The sequence below is a fragment of the Bradysia coprophila genome, chromosome IV (assembly GCF_014529535.1).
Source record: "Bradysia coprophila strain Holo2 chromosome IV, BU_Bcop_v1, whole genome shotgun sequence".
NCBI lineage: Eukaryota > Metazoa > Arthropoda > Insecta > Diptera > Sciaridae > Bradysia > Bradysia coprophila.
In genome coordinates, this window is record NC_050738.1 from 9,363,101 (window position 1) to 9,382,218 (window position 19,118).

General features: G+C 36.2%; 2 protein-coding genes across 3 annotated transcripts; both read right to left on the bottom strand.

Annotated features, from left to right (window-relative positions):
- Positions 1–572: 572 nt before the first annotated feature.
- On the bottom strand, positions 573–3,611 carry LOC119066025. The gene is made up of 2 exons (XM_037168243.1): positions 3,552–3,611; positions 573–2,054 (listed from the first exon to the last, which is right to left on the bottom strand). Exons 1-2 carry the CDS (start codon positions 3,597–3,599, stop codon positions 573–575), a joined length of 1,530 nt encoding a protein of 509 aa, XP_037024138.1. The 5' UTR covers positions 3,600–3,611.
- A 3,428-nt stretch (positions 3,612–7,039) lies between these two features.
- Positions 7,040–18,066, bottom strand: LOC119066121 (cold shock domain-containing protein E1). Of its 2 annotated transcripts, none has more exons than XM_037168406.1 (14): positions 17,960–18,066; positions 15,449–15,941; positions 12,941–13,585; positions 12,176–12,519; positions 11,934–12,083; positions 11,505–11,871; positions 11,356–11,441; positions 11,065–11,289; positions 10,770–11,003; positions 10,551–10,704; positions 8,402–8,571; positions 7,505–8,335; positions 7,219–7,408; positions 7,040–7,153 (listed from the first exon to the last, which is right to left on the bottom strand). In XM_037168406.1, exons 3-14 carry the CDS (start codon positions 13,365–13,367, stop codon positions 7,137–7,139), a joined length of 3,195 nt encoding a protein of 1,064 aa, XP_037024301.1. In that variant the 5' UTR covers positions 13,368–13,585; positions 15,449–15,941; positions 17,960–18,066; the 3' UTR covers positions 7,040–7,136. The 2 variants fall into 2 exon arrangements, with proteins under 2 accessions (XP_037024301.1, XP_037024300.1); XM_037168405.1 differs by having other exon boundaries at positions 11,934–12,086.
- Positions 18,067–19,118: the final 1,052 nt, after the last annotated feature.

Below are 19,118 nucleotides of genomic sequence, written 5' to 3' on the forward strand. Positions count from 1 at the left end.
AGTCTTAGAGACTTGAAACTTGGCATACCGACTAATAAGGAAAACTTAGGAAAAACGCGCGAAAAAAATTATTAAATTTCATGTGTTATTTGACGCACGAAATTTTTTTTCCTGCCATTTATTGACTTTATTCTGGCAGCCTAATTCAGCCAAGTTCTTAGGAGGAATAATAAATCGTCTGCATTACCTAGGTCTTAAATGAAGTGCAGAAGCCTTCTTCCCTCTCTTAGCAGACACAACATATCACTTGTTTTCAAACACAAAATCGCCTGAGATATGGACTTACCCATAGCACTGAACCAAGCAATAGAACAGATGGTTCAGATGCTATGGCTTACCCCGAGGAGCAAACCACTCGATTTGCAATTCTTTTCAAATTCTTTTTTTCAGCTCCAATGTAACTCTTTTTCAGCGTGCAACTCCGATGCAATTTTTCTTCAGCGTGCAATTTTTCGCATGGAACTTTGTTCTTTTGCCTGCTTTTTGGAGTGTGTTCACTTAGGTCATGATACGAAACGAAAAAAAGTATTGATAAGCATTTATTCGAAAATTGTATACAACGTTTAAAAGTACTATACTAAATTGATTATCAAATTATTAATTGCAAAAAAGGCCATGCATAGAGATAATAATGGTGTTTCACGAAATATGTTCTCGTAAACACACCAGATAATGCTAGAAATTGATTTGTTGACTTCATGACCATGACGGTCTTCTACGATAATGTTATGAGTTCGTCTACCATCGGAATAGCCAGGAATCCATTGCATGGAATCAATCGTCAAATGCAATGTCTTTTCTCTGGCATGGTGGCCGAAATTCTTTTCGTATTTCAATAGTTGTTTGTAAAAGCGATCAATAGGAAAGCAGCGATCAAATTCGATCAATTCAATTTTTGGACAATTTATTATGAATTTGATGAACTCAGTTAAATCATTGTTTGTGACGATGATAGTTATGACGTGGGATAGGTCTAATTTCGTTAATTTTTTTAAACTCTGCTCATGATATCGTAATCGTTGTACAACTTTCGGAAACCCGTTCCGAGATAAAAATACATCTTTTATGAAGGAAATGAGGGACGTAGTGTTGAGAGGTAACAAAATAATTAATTGCAACGATGTGATTTGGGGACAGCGAAAAATATCTTGAATGAAATTTTCACATAGCGTACACGTTATAATCAGTTCTTTTATAGATTGGATCCGTTGTACCATTGGTGTTAGGCTTGTGTTAACATGCATAGGAAACTTCAATGATGTATACTTTAACGCGGGTAATTTATTTAGAGCCAATAACTTTGCCATCAAATTTACTTCCACCACTGATTTTTCGTGATGAAGTGTGACTTTTTCCAAGTTTGGACACAATAGTAAAGCATCCAGATACACTTCAAATAAAGGTGCAGCTATTTCAATTGATTTCAATCGATTATTGTGACGGAGTAATGTGTTTATTGGTACAAATGTACTGTCGAAAAGAGCATCGAAACAGAAAACTTTTAATTTGGGGAATTCAATGGAAAATAGCTCTTCCAGCTCATCCGAATAAAACCTGAAAGTTTCTTCATAATCTGCAATGTAGAGATTGGTAAGATTTTCACATTCTCTCATTGATTCAATAAACTTCGGCCAACAGATTTTAGGTACTTCTATCAAGGACAGATGTAATAATTTATGAGCAATGTTGTTGAACCATTTGCTACTCAGAATAATTGAATTTAAGGACAATAATTTTAAATTGGTGATTTTCGGACACGTTTCCATGATTGATAACAATTTTCTTTGATTAAGATCAGTGGATTTTCGACCCTCTGCTGTCGTGTCCACCGTCAAATCGCTAGCTGCTGCTTTAAAAAAAGTCAGATATCTGAAATCATTCGAATCCCTTATCGTCACGGGTACGCGTAATTTCGACATAATTTCAAACAGTTGTGTGCAGGTATGTCCAAACGAATAGGCATCTTCCATTGACAGAAAACGTCCAATATGTCGCAAACAATGCTCATTCAAGTCCAGCAAAGCAATGGAATTTGAAGCTGGCGTCTTGTCTGTCTGCAAGTGTTTAATGGAAAGAAAAAATTAAAAGCTTAAAGTCAATCAAGAATATAAGGTCACAGTATAAGTACACAAATCTATGCCAAATGTATATACATGCAGAACTAGAGGTACCATTAGTACATTGAATGACAAGGGGCGAAAGTAAAAAAATTCAACCGTGTGCGAGAGTTGATGCCCGGGGCCGAAAATGAGGGCAATTTTTCGAATTTTCTCGGGTTTCCGGCCCTCTGCATGAAAACTTACATGTGCACCTGTTTGGGACGGTTGATTTAAGGCACTTTCGCTTGTAAGCCTCACTTCGTTCGGCCTACAATCCGCGAAATTGCCTAAAATCAATCGTCCAAAACAGGTACACAAATAACCATTTCATCTTTTCTTTTACGCTTCAACTTGAAGTCTTTATGCTCAAAACAAACGAGGCATTGAAATAGTCATTTGTGTACCTGTTTTGGACGATTGATTTTAGGCAATTTCGCGGATTGTAGGCCGAACGAAGTGAGGCTTACAAGCGAAAGTGCCTTAAATCAACCGTCCCAAACAGGTGCACATGTGAGTTTTCATGCAGAGGGCCGGAAACCCGAGAAAATTCGAAAAATTGCCCTCATTTTCGGCCCCGAAGCATGAAAACGTGTTTTTTTGATACCAACATTGAAAAATGATACTTTCGCCCCGCATATGAGGGGCGAAAGTAAAAAAATGCATCCCACGGGGAGAAAGTACTTAACGAAGAGCGAACGCAACTGAACGAACAGCGAAAGTGACTGACGTCACAGAAAATGAGAGAAATGAGTCGAGTTGTCAACAAAATCCGCTCATATTATGCAGAATACTTTGATCAAAATTGTAAAACACTGTGCGCCAGTGTTCTTATTGAAATTAGCATACAAAGTTGATACTTTTTGTTACTGAATGATTTGTTAGTTATATCTTAATTTTTGTGTGTGTTATTGCCTTCGGCGCGGGCTCCAACTCTCGCACACGGTTGAATTTTTTTACTTTCGCCCCTTGTCATTCAATGTACTATTACATGCTTGCTAAGCAGGGCGAAAGTAAGAAATGTCAAATTCAAGGGGCGAAAGCGATAGCTTTCGCCCCGTGGGTTTACATTTCTTTTTCGCCCCGCTTAGCAAGCATGTAAACACGTTTTCAATGCCTCGTTTGTTTTCAGCATTAAGCACCGACTGTCAAGCAAACGGGTTTCCAATGACAGCTGTCAAACAGAGTACTTTTTGTTTTATATGAAACACTGTTACACTGTTCTGTTTCAATACTCTATTTACGGTACCAGTCATGCTTGAAGTGCGTGTCTTCGAGTCAAAAAAAAATCAAAAAACCATTTGTTTGTAGATTTTATTGTTTCCGGAACATCGACAGTGCCGCCTTTTCCATATGAAAAAACTGTTACCAGAAAAAAGGCACAAAAGGTAAAATCCGGCACTGCACGCCAGTCAAGGATTACAAGGTCAACAAATATTTTCTTTAACAACAAACCTTTGTTTGATTCCATAGTTTTATAATCCAAGAAAAATTCAGTTGCATTTTGTTGTCCTCAAGAATGTTTCCTTTGACAAAATTAATAAGACTTCTCTCACCAAACACACACCATTCACTTTAATTGATCATTTTTAATGATTACGTTCCTACGATTTATGTGATTCGATACTTGGTTGGTCGCTCTCTCAATAACTTCTTATGATAACGAGTTAAGACAGTAAACTGAACAAAATGATGAAGAAGGTTAAATGTTGCACGTGTTCCTCGACATTGCCACACACACATTCAAAGAAATGTGAAAACATGCAGATGTTTTTAAGGGCAGTATCATAAATGCATACCTCATACCTCAGGTACGTTAAAAATGCACATACCGTTTTGCAGATGTATGTATTTATGGTCTATCTATAGCCATTGATGTAGTCGACAGAATATTAAAGCATAATTATGGTAAATACAGGTTTGTTCCGAATAACTGTAAACACGAATTTTCACTTGCCGAACGAACACTATTCCATTCATAAAGATCGGGTTTCATATAAACGTTGATGACGTTATGTCTCAGGTATGTCTCTATGTTAACATGAGTTGCTTGAATGAATGAAAATGGTTAGAGAATTTTACCGACGTTTTTTTTCCAAGGTATCTGGGCTGAGATAATGCAATAGAATCAGAAGTGCGGTAAAACGAAAGTTCTATGCAAACGCCATCTCTTTACTTTATTAAAATCAAAGAAATACATAGAAACCTGGGCTATCTGTTTTGTGATAGGCACAACATTTTGTGAAACACAAATGAATGGCATTACCTCACCTCCGCCCATATATACCTTGGCTGGCTTTTTCAGCTTTACCCAGTTCTGTCGTCTGCAACTACCTCTTTTTCTTATACGCATTTGAGCCAAGCATGTAGTCTAGGGGGTCCAAAAAATTAAAGTATCGAGGAAGTTGTCGGACCCCGAGGAAAACAAACCTTTATGGCCTCCTGATAAAAATTGTATATGGGGCCGATGCGATCCGAGTTGGTTTATGGGTAGCTCAAGGACGAAAAATGTGAAAAAACGCTGTGATTTTCCATACATTTTTTCCATTACTTTCTATGGAAAAAAATTTTTAGCGACAATATCAAACTTTTTTGGTCCAGACAACTTAGATTAGATGCAATAACAACAAAAATGCGTTGTTTTCATTTTTTGGAATTTTTATATCGTCTGGGCACACCTAACAATATTGATATATACAAAAATCGACAGATAATTTCCAAGTCATACAAAGTCAGGCGAAGTCACTCTTTAAATTAAGTGTTAGGTGTCGTTGTAAAGGTAATGACAGTGGCTTTCTAACGAGCCCACACACAATAAGTTTCAAGTTGGTGTCTTGACGTAACAGTCATTTGAAAATTGTCTGAGTTCACGACCCTGACATTTTTGCACCAAAATCGATTTCTATATAGCTTCAAAAAATTGTTTTCGAAAAAATTTCTTTTTGCGATGAAAGCTTATGCCATAAGCTCTCGTTAGATATGAATATATCCGATGTACATCCCATAAATGTTTTGGAAGAACCCAAAGACTGGGTCAACAGATTGGGAAACTTTGACTGACTTGGGAGATGCGAATGCACTTACAAATCATTAAATCGGTCTCTTTGGATTATTCTGAAGTGAAATAATCCAACTCACCTTAAGAAGTGACCTCAGCATCTGTTAGTTACGTTCAATTTTTCATTAACCCTCATTTTCGTGGTTTTTCACATATTTCGTCCTTGAGCGACCCATAAATCGTCTCGGATCACATCGGCCCCATATACATTTTTTATCAGTGGGTCATGAAGGTTCGTTTTCCTCGGGGTCCGCCAACTTTCTCGAAACCTTTATTTTCCCATACGATTCTGGACCCCCCTAATGTAGTCAATATAGTCCAGGTTCTTATGTAAAAAAAGGCTCAGTGCGCCTTAAGGTCTTAAAAATTGAAATTTGCTTTTCTTTCGACCTTCAAAGTCGAATATCTCCGAAAATACAATATCTACTTAACAAATTTCTTCTGTTCTGTAAAGTATGGCTCATTTCTAGTTATACTAGTTTTAGTGTTTCTTGTATCGACATTTCGTCACTACTTCCTCTCTCCTTGATTTAAATTTAAGGATTATGGAATGTTCGGGATGTTATTGGCGATTTTCCCTATGAAAATTACAATTTACTTTTACGACAGCTTTTTCGTGTATTTGGTTCATTTCCTCGATGAAAATATTTTTGGGACTGTTTATGGAGTTATCTTCCAAAATAATGTCGAATCCTATCGTTCCTGCTACTTCTTCGTTCCAGCAGCCACTAGACATTCCTTACTTTTTTGGCAATTTTTTCGACTAACATTTGGACATTTTACAAGTTTAAAGTCACCAAAGGTAAAAGACGTCTTCATGGTCCACTGGATTCCCTATCCTAGAACTATAGAACTTCAGGAAATTCAGACGATTTTTCTGGTGTGGTACGTCAGGCGTACGAAATGGTGGATGTCACTCAGGCATGCTAACAAGGTAAGTGAAAATCGTTTCACGTCCTCAATCATGTGATAAGTGATATACACTTATACAACACATCAAAGAAACTATTCAACTAATGCAGGAGGACACATCTTGAAAGGGCTGTGTGTTAAAAATTATTGTTCCGAATTGCTTTCAAGTGTCTTGCAATCTTCATGCATAAAAATTATTGTCCCGATTCTTAGCCAAGCTTCTTGAAAGGGGAAACGAGACAACGATTTACTTGGAAATGGTTCTAGTAAATATAGTCTGGGTTCTTATGTTAAAAAAAACCAGTCCGCGCGCAAAAAATGTATGAAAAATGACTATTTTTGAAAAAGACATATGTTTCATGATTTTTCAAGCCCAATCGAATGCTATAACTGAAAAACTCGGGAAACGCTTAGCGTGTGGATTGACATAAGAACCCCGACTAATAGCAAATTTTAGAGAATGAAAAGTGAAAGATTATTATGAGGTGAAGGAAATTGACATATTAGACTGGGTATAGCTTTCAAAAATTAATCGACTTCACCCCGTTAGGACAAGTTTAGGACTAGTACTCCTTTTTCATCACGATAAACGTTTTCTTTGCCAGACTGAGACGTTGCACAAAAAGAAACGAAATCACTTTAACAAAAATTCAAAGCAATCATTCCGCGCATTCAAGTGTGGCCGTTAAAGAATAAACGGTATGGTGAAACCTGTCCCGTGATGAATGAAATTCCATTTTTAATAAAAGACTTTTCTTGGAGCGTGGCTTCATCGAACTTTTTCTGATCTACTACTGAAGTGACTTCAGAAGAATCAAAGACTTGTTTGATTGATTTCCAGCTATTTTCCGTTGAAGTTTCGTTCGTCATATGAAATTCCATTGTCGACCTAGTAGATCGTCAGGGACAAAATATGTATTGTGTAAATACAGACGTTTTCTCTATTCAGGCAATGAAAAACAGTGTAGCCAAATCATTTCGCATCAATATTTTATTGTTATTCTGTGAATCTTTGGACATTAAAGAGTATAAGAAATTTTCTGTTTTTTTTGTTTGTTGATAATTTGTGTTTATTCCACCGAGACGCCTGCAATGCAAGAAAATTTTAGTAAAACCGAAAAGTGCATTTAATCGCGCAAACAGTATTCTTACCGGGTAAACGAATCGCTCTGCATGCGTTCGAGAATCCTTTCCCTTCCGGTCCTTTAGGCTGACGAATTGCAATCATTCGAGGCACAGTTTCATCGATAGAGTTCAATTTATTGCGTATGAATAGTCCGGATGGCCGAGTGGATGAATTGTCGACTTTGACGACATTGCAGGCCGATGACTTGCCAGTGCGCTGCATGGGCGAATACAAACAAATATTTTAAGATCCGCAAAATTAAGATTTCAATCAAGAAATTAATCGATTCGATTGGGATCCAACCTTGCTCACCTGATTCGTAACAACGGAAAATTCCACCGAATCGCCAGCATACAAATTATTTGCATTTCCATGTACTTCGGTCATGTGGAAGAATAACTTCTTCCCCTCTTCGACCTCGTAGTCCAAAAATCCAAATTGTCCTTTAATCGAATCAACGTTGGCGCGTTTCTTCTGTCTTACGGCTGTTACATCAGCGGCACGGCCACTATCGTCAATTTTGAAAACAACGTAGTCATCTTTTTGCAATAAATCGCGCTTATTGGTCAAACTAGTGATGCCCAGTTCGTGAGTGGACACCGTCTCGCCCGCATCGTTCAAACAGTCAATCAATCCCGAATACTGCTGCTGATTCGGATTTGTGCAGCGCAATGGCCTCGTGACAATGCCATTGTAAATTTTATCAATAACAGCCGGTTGCGGAATAGTTCCTTTCTCCAAAATTTTCACATTCTCCCCGGGCAAACACGCTCCTCCACTGCTAGCATTTCGTTTGGCCAACGTATATTCCACTTCCTGTCCCAGCTCAAACGAATTCGGATTACCGATGCAATTGCTGAAGTGAAAGAACACCTCTTCGTCATGTTTGACCGTTTCAATGAAGCCGAACGTTTCTTTGAGCACTGCTATGAAGCCTTGGTACGTAGTCCCATTGGAATCTTCCGACTTTTTGTTGTTTTGTGAAGCACGTGTTACATTATTCGTGTTCGAACGATGCTGCGGAACTTCGTCCGTTATCGATTGATTATCATTGGACTGACTTGAACCGTTCATGGCGTTGGTCGACTGAGTTGCATTGATATCGGTGATGTTGACGGCTATTAGCTCTTTGTTTCGTTTAACCTGCATAAATAATCGTTGGATTAACAAATTTGCTGGGTTGAATATAGAATTGAGTGCACGACTCACCTGACAAATATCGAAGCGTACATGGTCTCCGACTCTCGGTGGTTTTTCGCAGTCTTTTAGAAAATACATTATAGTCTTTTTGTTATTGGCCTGAGCATACGTAATCACACCTCCCTCCATTCGTTCCTGCGATTTGATTGGACTTTTCGGTGCCTCTCTAGTCACAACACCTGTTTGGAAGAAAAGTTGTGTTGATTAACTGTTAATCGACTGGAACGACTCAAATCATTGCTAGCATCCGGTTAATGTGTTTTTATACCAGTTAAATGAATGCTCGAAACGAATGAAGTAAAAGATTTTATAAACACAGAACATAAGAAGTAACAGATTCAATGATTCTATCGCCATAATCTCGACGTTTCGAAAAAGTTAAAATTGATTTATGCGACAAAATTTATGAGGATTCGGAATATGTAGGAGGTTGTTATAGCTATTCCAGATCACCAGCGCAGAGTTAGTGGCGATATGGAAAGCAGTCCAACCTTATGAATGTGTACTAGCAGCTAAAGTGGTGATACTAACAGACTCGATGAATGGATGCGGAAGCCTAATTCAAGGACTCGACGACAATTACCTGGTACACCAGATCAGAGAAAATATTGGCAATATGAGAGACGAAAACTTTAAGATACAATGGATTCCTAGTCATGTGGGAATTAAGGGAAATGAACTGGCTGACGTCTACACGAATAGAATTCACGGAGCACACGACAATTACCCTCTCTGATGCTTGGTGTGAAATCAAAAAGAAGATGTTAAGTACGTGGATGGAAAATTGTCAACTATCAGCAAGGACCATTTCAAAGTGCAAGGTAAAATAAGAACGAGACCATGGGCTAAAATTGAACGGGGACGAGATCAGAATTTTGATCAGATTGAGAACCTCTCAAGCAATGAAAGTCTAGAACAGGTATGGTCGATCGGCTAATTCGTCTTAAACGCACTCATATTTTATGTCAAAATAATATGAAAATGAGTGCGTTTAAGTACGAAAATCAAATTTTTATGTCATCCGGGCGGACAATGGTGGTCTTACAAAATCCGGATTTTTATCATCCGGATTTTTTTCGTCCGGATTTTTCTGTCCGGTTTTTTTTGTCCGCATTTTTTTTATCCGGATTCTGTAAAGGAGCCGCGGACAATAGATCATACCTGTTTTACACTTTCATTGTTCTCAAGTACTTTGCGGGGTGAAGACGTTTAATGTAAGCAATTCGCTAACAGACTTGCTGAAAGAAGTGAAAATTGAAAAATATCGAGTGATAAGAGCGTATTATCGATCAGCGAAATTAGACTTTTAAAGAACAATTTAGTACACACTAGAACGTGAACTGGTCGAACATGGTCCAGCTGGACCTCAATACAAATAAGAGAAAACAACAACATCAAGAGGATTCATTCTCAAGCCAATTTTTATGGCCCGTATTTTGGGAGTAAAACTTTTGTGTATCGACGACACGATGTGGTAGGAGTCGACGACAACTACGAAACTTTTTCACCGTAAAAATTCTTTCGATTGACATTGAAATGCCACATGAAAATGTCTAAATTTTTGCTTTGTCGAAATATACGAATAGTATTCGTTGAATACCCATAAAAAACGTCATATTGGGCGTGTTAATAGCTTTCAAGGAAAACCAAAGTGTATGCAAAATGGTTGTTGTACGGCTGAATTATAACAAAATGTTGGTGTGACAACTCCGTCGACCACACACAGTTACTTCGCAGTTTACAAGTTTAGGTGGACAAAGATGAATTTGATTTGTTACCGCGAATCATAGCCCATAGTCTACACAGTACAGTTTGAAGAACGAAATTTATAACGCAAATAACTTCACAATATCCCATATAACAAGATGTAATGTTAAAACAAATGAAGTAAAAGATTGTGTATCAAACACTAAGAGATATTTTAGACAAATGATTCTGTTCCGATATGCTTGCCGTTTCACCATTTTTGCCTAAACTTTTGTTGATTCTAAAAATGTTATTGTGAATATGATGCGGAAGTTCAGATGCGATAATCGAGATTTGATGATAATCACGGCCGTTTTTCAAAGGTCAAAGTCAAAAAGTGACAATTCTAGAGATCCATAGCATCGCAATAAATGAGAGATCGTGATCTGATGAGAGAAAATGGTAAACAAACCTTCAACGCTCTTCTCCATTAGCGTCTCAAATTGAACCTTTCCGGGAGGTAAATGTTTTATTCGAATGGCACTGAAACGAATATTCGACGAACTTGCACTTGGATCGGAGATGGTTGTGAATTCGACTTCATCGCCAACGCATATTTCACGGGTCTGAAAGCGATAAGAAAAGGCATTGAAGAATCTCACTATGACTGGTGCAAAGCTATGTGACTTACGGTGTCCAAGACTTCGGTGAAATGGAAAAATAAACGAACATTTCGATCGACGCAGCGCAAAAATCCAAACTGATCTTTTAGCGAAAATACAACACCCTGTTCGCGACGTTCACCCGAAACCTCAAACGTTTGGTCCATAAGTGAAATTGATGTAGCGCGTTGCAACTGGTCACGACGATCGGTAGCGAGCAGGAACTGTACCCAATCGCCATGGCGTAGTGTAAAATCACCTTTCTGCAATCGAAATTCGTAGTGTAAGACTGATGAAGTGGCTTTCGTTTTGCCTTCGTGTTACCTGATCCTTATCGCCAAATTGGACTTCAACTTCAGAATGATCTTGTGCACGGTAACGGATTCTTCCGGGAAGGGGATCATTATTGTGGCGTTGAGGATTGGCTCGATCTAGCGGCTTCAAAACTTGACCCGTATGAAGAGTCGTACCAATGTCTTCAAAAACAACCGAACCTGGTGGCAGACGTGTGATATTGCACGCGACTTCTTTACCTTGTTCTGGTGATAGCTACAATTTGAAGAGAGAAATAGTCATCACTCCGGGAACGCCAATCTTACGATTTAAGTAACTCACATTTCTGGTTTGAATTGTAAATTCGACATCATCACCAGGGCGAAGTTCAATATCACCTTCAGCTTCAGAGAAATGAAAGAAAATTTCTGGAAGGAGAAATAAAGTTTACAATTCCCGCTTTGACCACTCCGACTGTTTAAAAAACCAACCTTTGACCACATCGGCACGTTCGATGAATCCGAACGATTCCTTCATTGAACAAACGACACCTCGATATTTCACTGGATGTACGGGATTCTCCAACCGAATATGGCAGGCACCCAAATTGCCACGCTGATTCGTAGCTATTTGAAAGCTTACTTTATCGCCAGCTCGCAATGTAACATTGCCTTCAACGTCGTCCTTGTTATATGGCAAAAAGAAACATTCTCCGCGATTTTCATAGCTGATGCGTCCAGTCGTTGTCTCGCCACCCGTAGACGTTGTCGAATTATCAGACTTCAGTTCAGTGGTGACCGTTCCAGTCACTCGTTCTTCCGACAGGACTACTTCGGGAGCGATTTTGGTTACCTGGCTCTGAAAATCGAACGGCATTTTTAAAGGACGACTCAGAGCACAATGATAAACTCTTCACTTACGGCAATAGGTTTTCCTGTACGACGATCGTAAGTCATTTCAAATTCAACCGGATCGCCAATTTTCAGATGCTCAATGTTTCCACTGAATTGCGAGAAATGAAAGAATAGACGGGCCTGTCTTTCGCAGCATTGTATGAATCCGTAAGAGTGCTGCTTAAGTGTCGAAATTGTGCGGGGGAAGAGAATAAATTAAAAGTAAATACGACGCCTCATATCGACAATTTGAAATCAATGAAACAAACCAGAAGTTTTTCGATGATGCCAGTCTCTCTGGTCGCTTGATTCGGATCGCCTCCGTTGTTGTTAGTAGAGTTAAACACCGACGATGCATTCGACGGATTGCTAGCATTTCCGACGGAACCATTCATATGAGAACTGTTATTACTATGGTTAGAAGCATTGAAGTAGTCTGCTGGTGGTGCAAACATTGGATTTGGCTGAGTGTTCGTTGACTCCAAAGTGAATGTACCGATTGGAGGGAATGCATTGTTTGAAATGTTGTTCAAACGCGGTGACGGTGTTTGCATGGACGCAAAAAATGGGTCACGATTCAAGAAATCGCTAAAATCACCACCAAATGATGAGGCTGGAAAATTAAATGGAAAACATTAGCGGGGTTGGCACACCTTACAATTTTTTCTATTTTTCAAACACGTTCGTTCTAAAGCTAATGACGACCAAAATAAGTGACAAAAACTTGTTACAGTTAGAGGCAGTGAAATTTGAGCATGAATTTGCTTCAGCTGATCCACACAAAAAATCAAAACTTTTTACACAGTTTTACGTGCGTGTAGCAGCTTCGACCGTATAAAACAAGTATAAACGGTTTGGTTGAATGTGTGGATGAGCTGAAAAACAGCTGAAGCAAATTACTGCTGAAATTTTACTGTATCTGACTGTAACTGGAGTTGCATTGTCAAAATGCATTTTTCTAATGAATCAAGTAAAGTGAACATTAGGAAATAGGAAAGGATAAACTGACTACAGAAACAATGAAAATATCTTACCATCGTTAAATGGTTTAGCTTGACTGCCCATACTACTATCACCGCTACTGTTGCTCAACCGATGTACACCACTCTTGTAGTCGTTGCCAATCAATTCACTAGCCGCTTTCGAAAAGACGTCCTGCTGTCCAAACGACGAATTCGCCAAATTACCAGTGTTGGTGATTGCTCGTCCCGTGTTTCCGCCCGGTTTGCCCGTTCCGCCAAAATATATTGGCTTCGTGTTCGACACTCCGTTGTTCACAAACCCGTTACTGATCGACGAGGTGTTGCCGCCTCCAATGATGTTGTTTAAATGATTCGACGACGCGTTTCCCGAACTGCCACCGTTATTCAATATATTGAATTGAAACAAATTCAACAGGCACTCAGCGGAATTCTTGGAAATCGCTGAATTATTATCCAAACCGAGGAAATTATTCGACATTATTCATGTTATGATTGATGGGAAAGTGAAAGAAATTTTTTATTTTATTTTAGTTTTTCTGTTTTTCGTTATTTTACCACTTTACTGTTTTGTTGTTTAAGAACTTTGTGTTGAATGTTTTCTCTTATTTAATTTTTATTTTGTTGTAGGTCTCTTGTTTTTCTTTCTAATTATTTCGTGTACGTTTGCGCAGTAAAAATGTTTTTTTTTGTCACTTCCTATTTTAGTTAATTACGTGCTTTTAGTTTCTTTTAGGCAACAACTTGCTTTTTCTTTAAATTTATAATTTATGAATATAATTGTCTTTCGTGCATTTAATATATATTTATACGAATTTACAACAAAACGAAATGAAAAAAAAACCGATCAAATTATCGTTTTCCTTACTGTTTCTTGTTTGTGTCCTTTAATTTATTTTGCATTTGAATCGTACTACACTCTATTGTTATCGGTTGTTTTTTGTTTTTACTTTTTTTAAGCTACAACTATTTTTAGTTTCATTTTTTTCTCTTTATTCTCTTTTTCTTTATTCGTATATCACAGTATAGTTGTTTATTAATATTTTTTATTTCATTATTAGTCAATATTTTTTCCTTTTTTTAATTTTTTTTTTTCTTTTTTTTATTTATATATCACAGAATTGTTGTTTTCTTTTTATTACAATAATTTCCTTTTCTAGTTTTATAATTTTAGAATCTCCAGTAGATCTCCAAGTAAATTCAAGAAACATACGTACAATTTGTATTCAAAAAAATCGATGATGAAATTAAAATATCAGAAGATTGTGAAGCCTAAAAAAATTGTTCAATTCACAACAATGTCTTTGTAAGAATTGCCGGTATAGTAAGTTTATTTAATAAAAAAAAAACCATTCAAAGTCTGTGGAGAAGTATGACAATCTTCTTGATTTTTTTTTCTCAAAATGTTGGAAGAATTATTTTTTGACACAAAATTTATTTCCGTTTTTTTTTGTATTTGTTTTTATTTAAAAAAAAATTTAATGAGAAAATTGTCTCTCGATCACTTTTGTACTGAATTTTCGTTTTTAATTTTTTTTTAAATTTTTTAATTTTTATTTTAATTTATACTAAAATTTGGTTCTGTTATTATTATTTTAAATTTCAATTCAATCACTTGTACCGTTATGACGATAATTTCTATATTATCTCCTTCGAACGAAAATTGTTCAACAACGAAAATAATGGTTAGAAATGAGAAATAATTTTTTATTTTGTTTCGTTAAAAAAGAGGAAGAAGATAAAATATTAGACTGTAACGTTCCTTGTTCTGGTTTCCGAATGATCACAAATAAAATTAGAGTTCCGAAGAAGAACAAAAAAAAATTGAAGAAAAAATACTCTGCGATGTTTCTGCTGGAATTCCTTAGGTTTTGGTGTAAATTTTTTAAATTTTATTTTTAATTTTTAATTATTTTTTTTGTTAATTTAACGTTTAATGTCGTAAATGCGTGCTGAGTTGGTATTTTGTTTAATTTTTTAAATTTCTTTTTAAGTTACCGTATGCAGTTTCTTGTTGATTTTTTAATAATAAATTCGTTTTTTTTTTAATTTGTTGTTTACTGATGTCGTCTTTTTCTTCTTAAAAATTATTCCGTCGTCAAAAACACAACAGATGCTTTCCGAAATTGATTAGCATCGGGCTGACAGAAGAGCGAAAAAAATAAAAAAATTAAAATAAGGTAAATTGTCTGATCAGTCTTTTACAGTCACCACGCACGTTTTATGTTTTGTAAAGCACGTAATATTTATACTTCTCTTTTAGTTGTATTATAAATCGCGGTTTTCGAATTATAAGTATTTTCAAAGTAAAATTATTAGTTTTTTGATGATAAAATATTGTTTTGTGTTCGAATTAAAAGCGTTTGGATTTCACCGGGGTGGTTTTTGTTTTCTCCTTAAATTACACTTTAAACCCTTGCTCGGGGAGTGGGTGTATACCACGCGCACTTGAACTAGTTCTAGTTTCTATTTTAATTTTTTGTTTTATCTTTTATAAATCACTAATTTAATGCTTCCACTGTGGTTTTTTTGTTGCAAAAAAAAAATCTAATTTAAACTTACGAATAATTTTGTGTTTCTAACACGAGAACTTATAAAACAGTTTTGTTTCTTTTATTTAAATTTTGGTGGTTGTTGTTGTTGGTTTTAAAGATGATTCAGTTTTTCAATCATATATCTGCTTGCCGTTGATGAATATACACTCTATGCTTTAGACTTTTGGATTCGATTATAATAATTTGCCGTTTTTTTGTTGTTTATTTTGTTTGTTATTGAATTTCCCACTTCCAATGAGGAGAAGAGGAAATAAACAAAATTGTAGCGTACTTGATGCGCCTGCAATCTATACTTCTTTTTTTTCTTTTTCTTTTTTTGTTTTGGTTTGATTTGATTGATTAGTAATTTTTGTGGTTTTGGTATTGGTTGATGTATTTCTTTTATCCGTTCTTGTTGTTGTTGTTTTGTCACTTTAATTTGTTTTGTTGCTTCGAAGATATTTCAGTAATTTTCTTTTAAAATTTACTAGTCTAAAGTAATAGGTTATTAGTTACACAAGCTGAAACGAAACAAGGAAACATATCGTTTGAATAAATTCAACTGCTAAAAATTGATAAGATGAGGGATTTATCGAAACCCGTCAAGTTCTCTGTCAGTTTTCTTATAATTCGCTAAACATTTTCAATTGTCTTCAGCTGATAACACCATAATCTTTTGCCATTGTTTTTATTATGGCAATTACATTAAAAGTAACGTTGAATTCGTTGTTTTACAAGATAAAGGAACATTGGTGTTAGTGAATTATAAGAAAAATGAAATTTAACCTAACGGGTTCTGATAAATCTCTCTTCATATGCTTCAATAATATTTATGCAAATTATATCGACACAAAGGGACAACCACAAATTCCGGCTCTGAGCAAAATAGTTACATTCTGATTGATGATTCGACGCGATAGCAATGGTTTTCCAGTACAAAAAAAACAGTAATAATTATCAACCGCCGAATCGTCAAACCATAGAGCGGACAGAAACTACTTCGCTTCAGAATAATTCAACTTTTTATGTTCAATATAGCTTTGGAATCTTCTTATCGCTAGATTTCAATCTGACGGGATCGAAGGATGTCAACTTAAAGGTTACAAACAAAGTGAAGATAGCAGATGTGACATTGAAACATTTTTCTAGAAAAATCTTCGCCTCGGATGAGAGAGATGTATAGGCTGACACAAGCGGATGGTCTTGTGAATTGCACAGTGCAATTCATGAAACAATCATGATTTTAATCCTAATTTACGGACTAGCATCGGTCGATGAAGGTCACAAGATACATCTGTGACTTCCTGTATGAATATGTTAAGTCTAGACAGTCGATTGAATCGATTGATCAAATGAAATTTTCTTATTTGAAAATCAATTTTTCTAATGTCAACACTTTCTGAAAGAGCTGGGATATATTTTCCAATGGCTTTCGATACAGCTACTATACCGATAGGAGAGAAGTCATTGAACGAAATGCTCATAATATATTCGAAAAATGCGATGTCAGCGATTTCTGCCACGGAGTCTAGTATGGCGTCAAATCAAAATTTATCGAGTTAAACTCATAATCCAACGAAAAAAATGTAAATAACAAAAAACACGCAAAAAGTGAAACAAATTGAATTTAGTGTCTCGGTATAACAGCTGATAACTTATCATTACACAACATTGAATAATTTAAGCCGCACCAGAAATGCGATTAACCAGCGAACAAGAGAGTATAAAATATTACGTTCTTATCAACTGTATACTCGCCCCAGAGTTTCGCTATATTTTATTTGTTCAATTTTTCAACCGGACTTTTTTTTTCCTCAAATAAACATCTAACCGTCCGAAGAGATACAACACTGATATTTATTATGCAAAATTGGTGAAACGTCTATTGGATAGATATATGCAGATCTATACATATGGAGTTACATGACGATATTTTCGAAGTAAAAATTAATTGAATTGAAAAATAAATTGCAAGGAGGAGAAAACACGGGCAACATTATACCGGATATTAGGTAATTTCGTTATAATCGGTTCAATTTGATATTCGATCCGAGGCGAAAAAGTAAATTAGTTTTTTTTTCTCTGCAAAAAATTGCACTGTCGGAAGTATATTCCTTCCATCATATTGAATTTCTGACAACCATTACATTCTACAGATGTAGAGGAAAGTAATCGCATTGAATGAACACCGCATTAAACTCTGTTGCATAGTCGTTTAATCAAAAAATTATGCATCGCATTGATTGGATGTATTTTTAGCCGTTTAACTCCCGATAGCACCAAATAGATATTATATTTCGAGCAAAAATATTTTTCGTCTTTTTATTGATTTTTTTTTCTTATCCAAGACTGATGTAAAGCCTCGTTCGTTCAACTTTTAAACTCCGCAGAGTTAACACAATGGACAAATATTTCAGCTCACTTTTATTGTAATGTGACCGATTTGAACTATTGAATGTGTTATTATCCGAAAAAGTGAATAGTTCGTCGAAGGAACAGGCAAAAATTGATTAAATTTCCAACGAAAAAATTGACTTACCACGACATCATCAACGTACGACGACACCGACGACACGCAGCCATTTTGCGCTCGGTGCTGCCAGGTTTATTGACATTTTGTAGATGAGTTGAAAAATGTAGCAGATGTTGACATTGTCAGTGATGAAACATTTTGTTTGTTTGAATAACCGTGAATGAAATGCATTCATTCTATTCACAACCTATTATTCACGAGACATATTCTTAGGGATTTATTGTTCTGTTTAGTATTTAGTAGGGTGAGCGTACCAATCTTCGGACAAGAATGACTTGTTGAACATCTATTGGTCTTTCATTCATAAAAAAGTTTATGAAATGAAAGAACATAGGTGTCCGCACAGAAAATAAGTTCAAGTTCAAGTTTTCAAGGTTCTGAAAGAACAGGATTCCTCAAACTATAAGTAGTGAGTGTGTTTTTAAAATTTGGTGTCATCCACCACTGTGGTTTTCTTCAAGGCTCTGAAAGAACAGGTTAAGACACTCACGAAGTCGGGTGACACGCAAATTTTGACAAATAGATGCTTTTTGTTGGACAAACTCATTACAGATTGTTTGAAATGTCAACTTGAAGAAAAGAAACTTTTTGTCAAGTTGACATTTCAAACAATCTGTAATGCATGTGTTCAACAAAAAGCATCTATTTGTCAAAATTTGCGTGTCACCCGCCTTCGTGATCAAATCAGAAGTGTCTTAACCTGTTCTTTCAGAACCTTGGTTTTCTTAACCTGTTCTTTCAGAACTTTACAAGTTTTGAAGGAGTTGGTAAAAATTGATGAAATTTCCAACGAAAAAATTGACTTACCACGACATAATCAACGTACGCTTAGATACACAGACGCTTAGACAATGAAAGTAAATATATAGGTATGGTCAAACGTTCAAATTTGTTCTAGCCGGAGCACATACGGATTTGCATGGCGCCACTTCAAACGAACTCATTTCTAGTGCAAATTTCCACTAGAAATGAGTTCGTTTGAGGTGGCGCCATGCAAATTCGTATGTGCTCCGACTTGTATGGACTGGCCATACCTACTTATCTACTTTCATTGCGCTTAGATACCTAGCTACTATAATAGGGAAATGCTGTTTGGAAACTAAGACTCGATAGTAATAGATTTTCGTAAAATTCTATCACATTTTTAGTATATTTCGTCATAAAA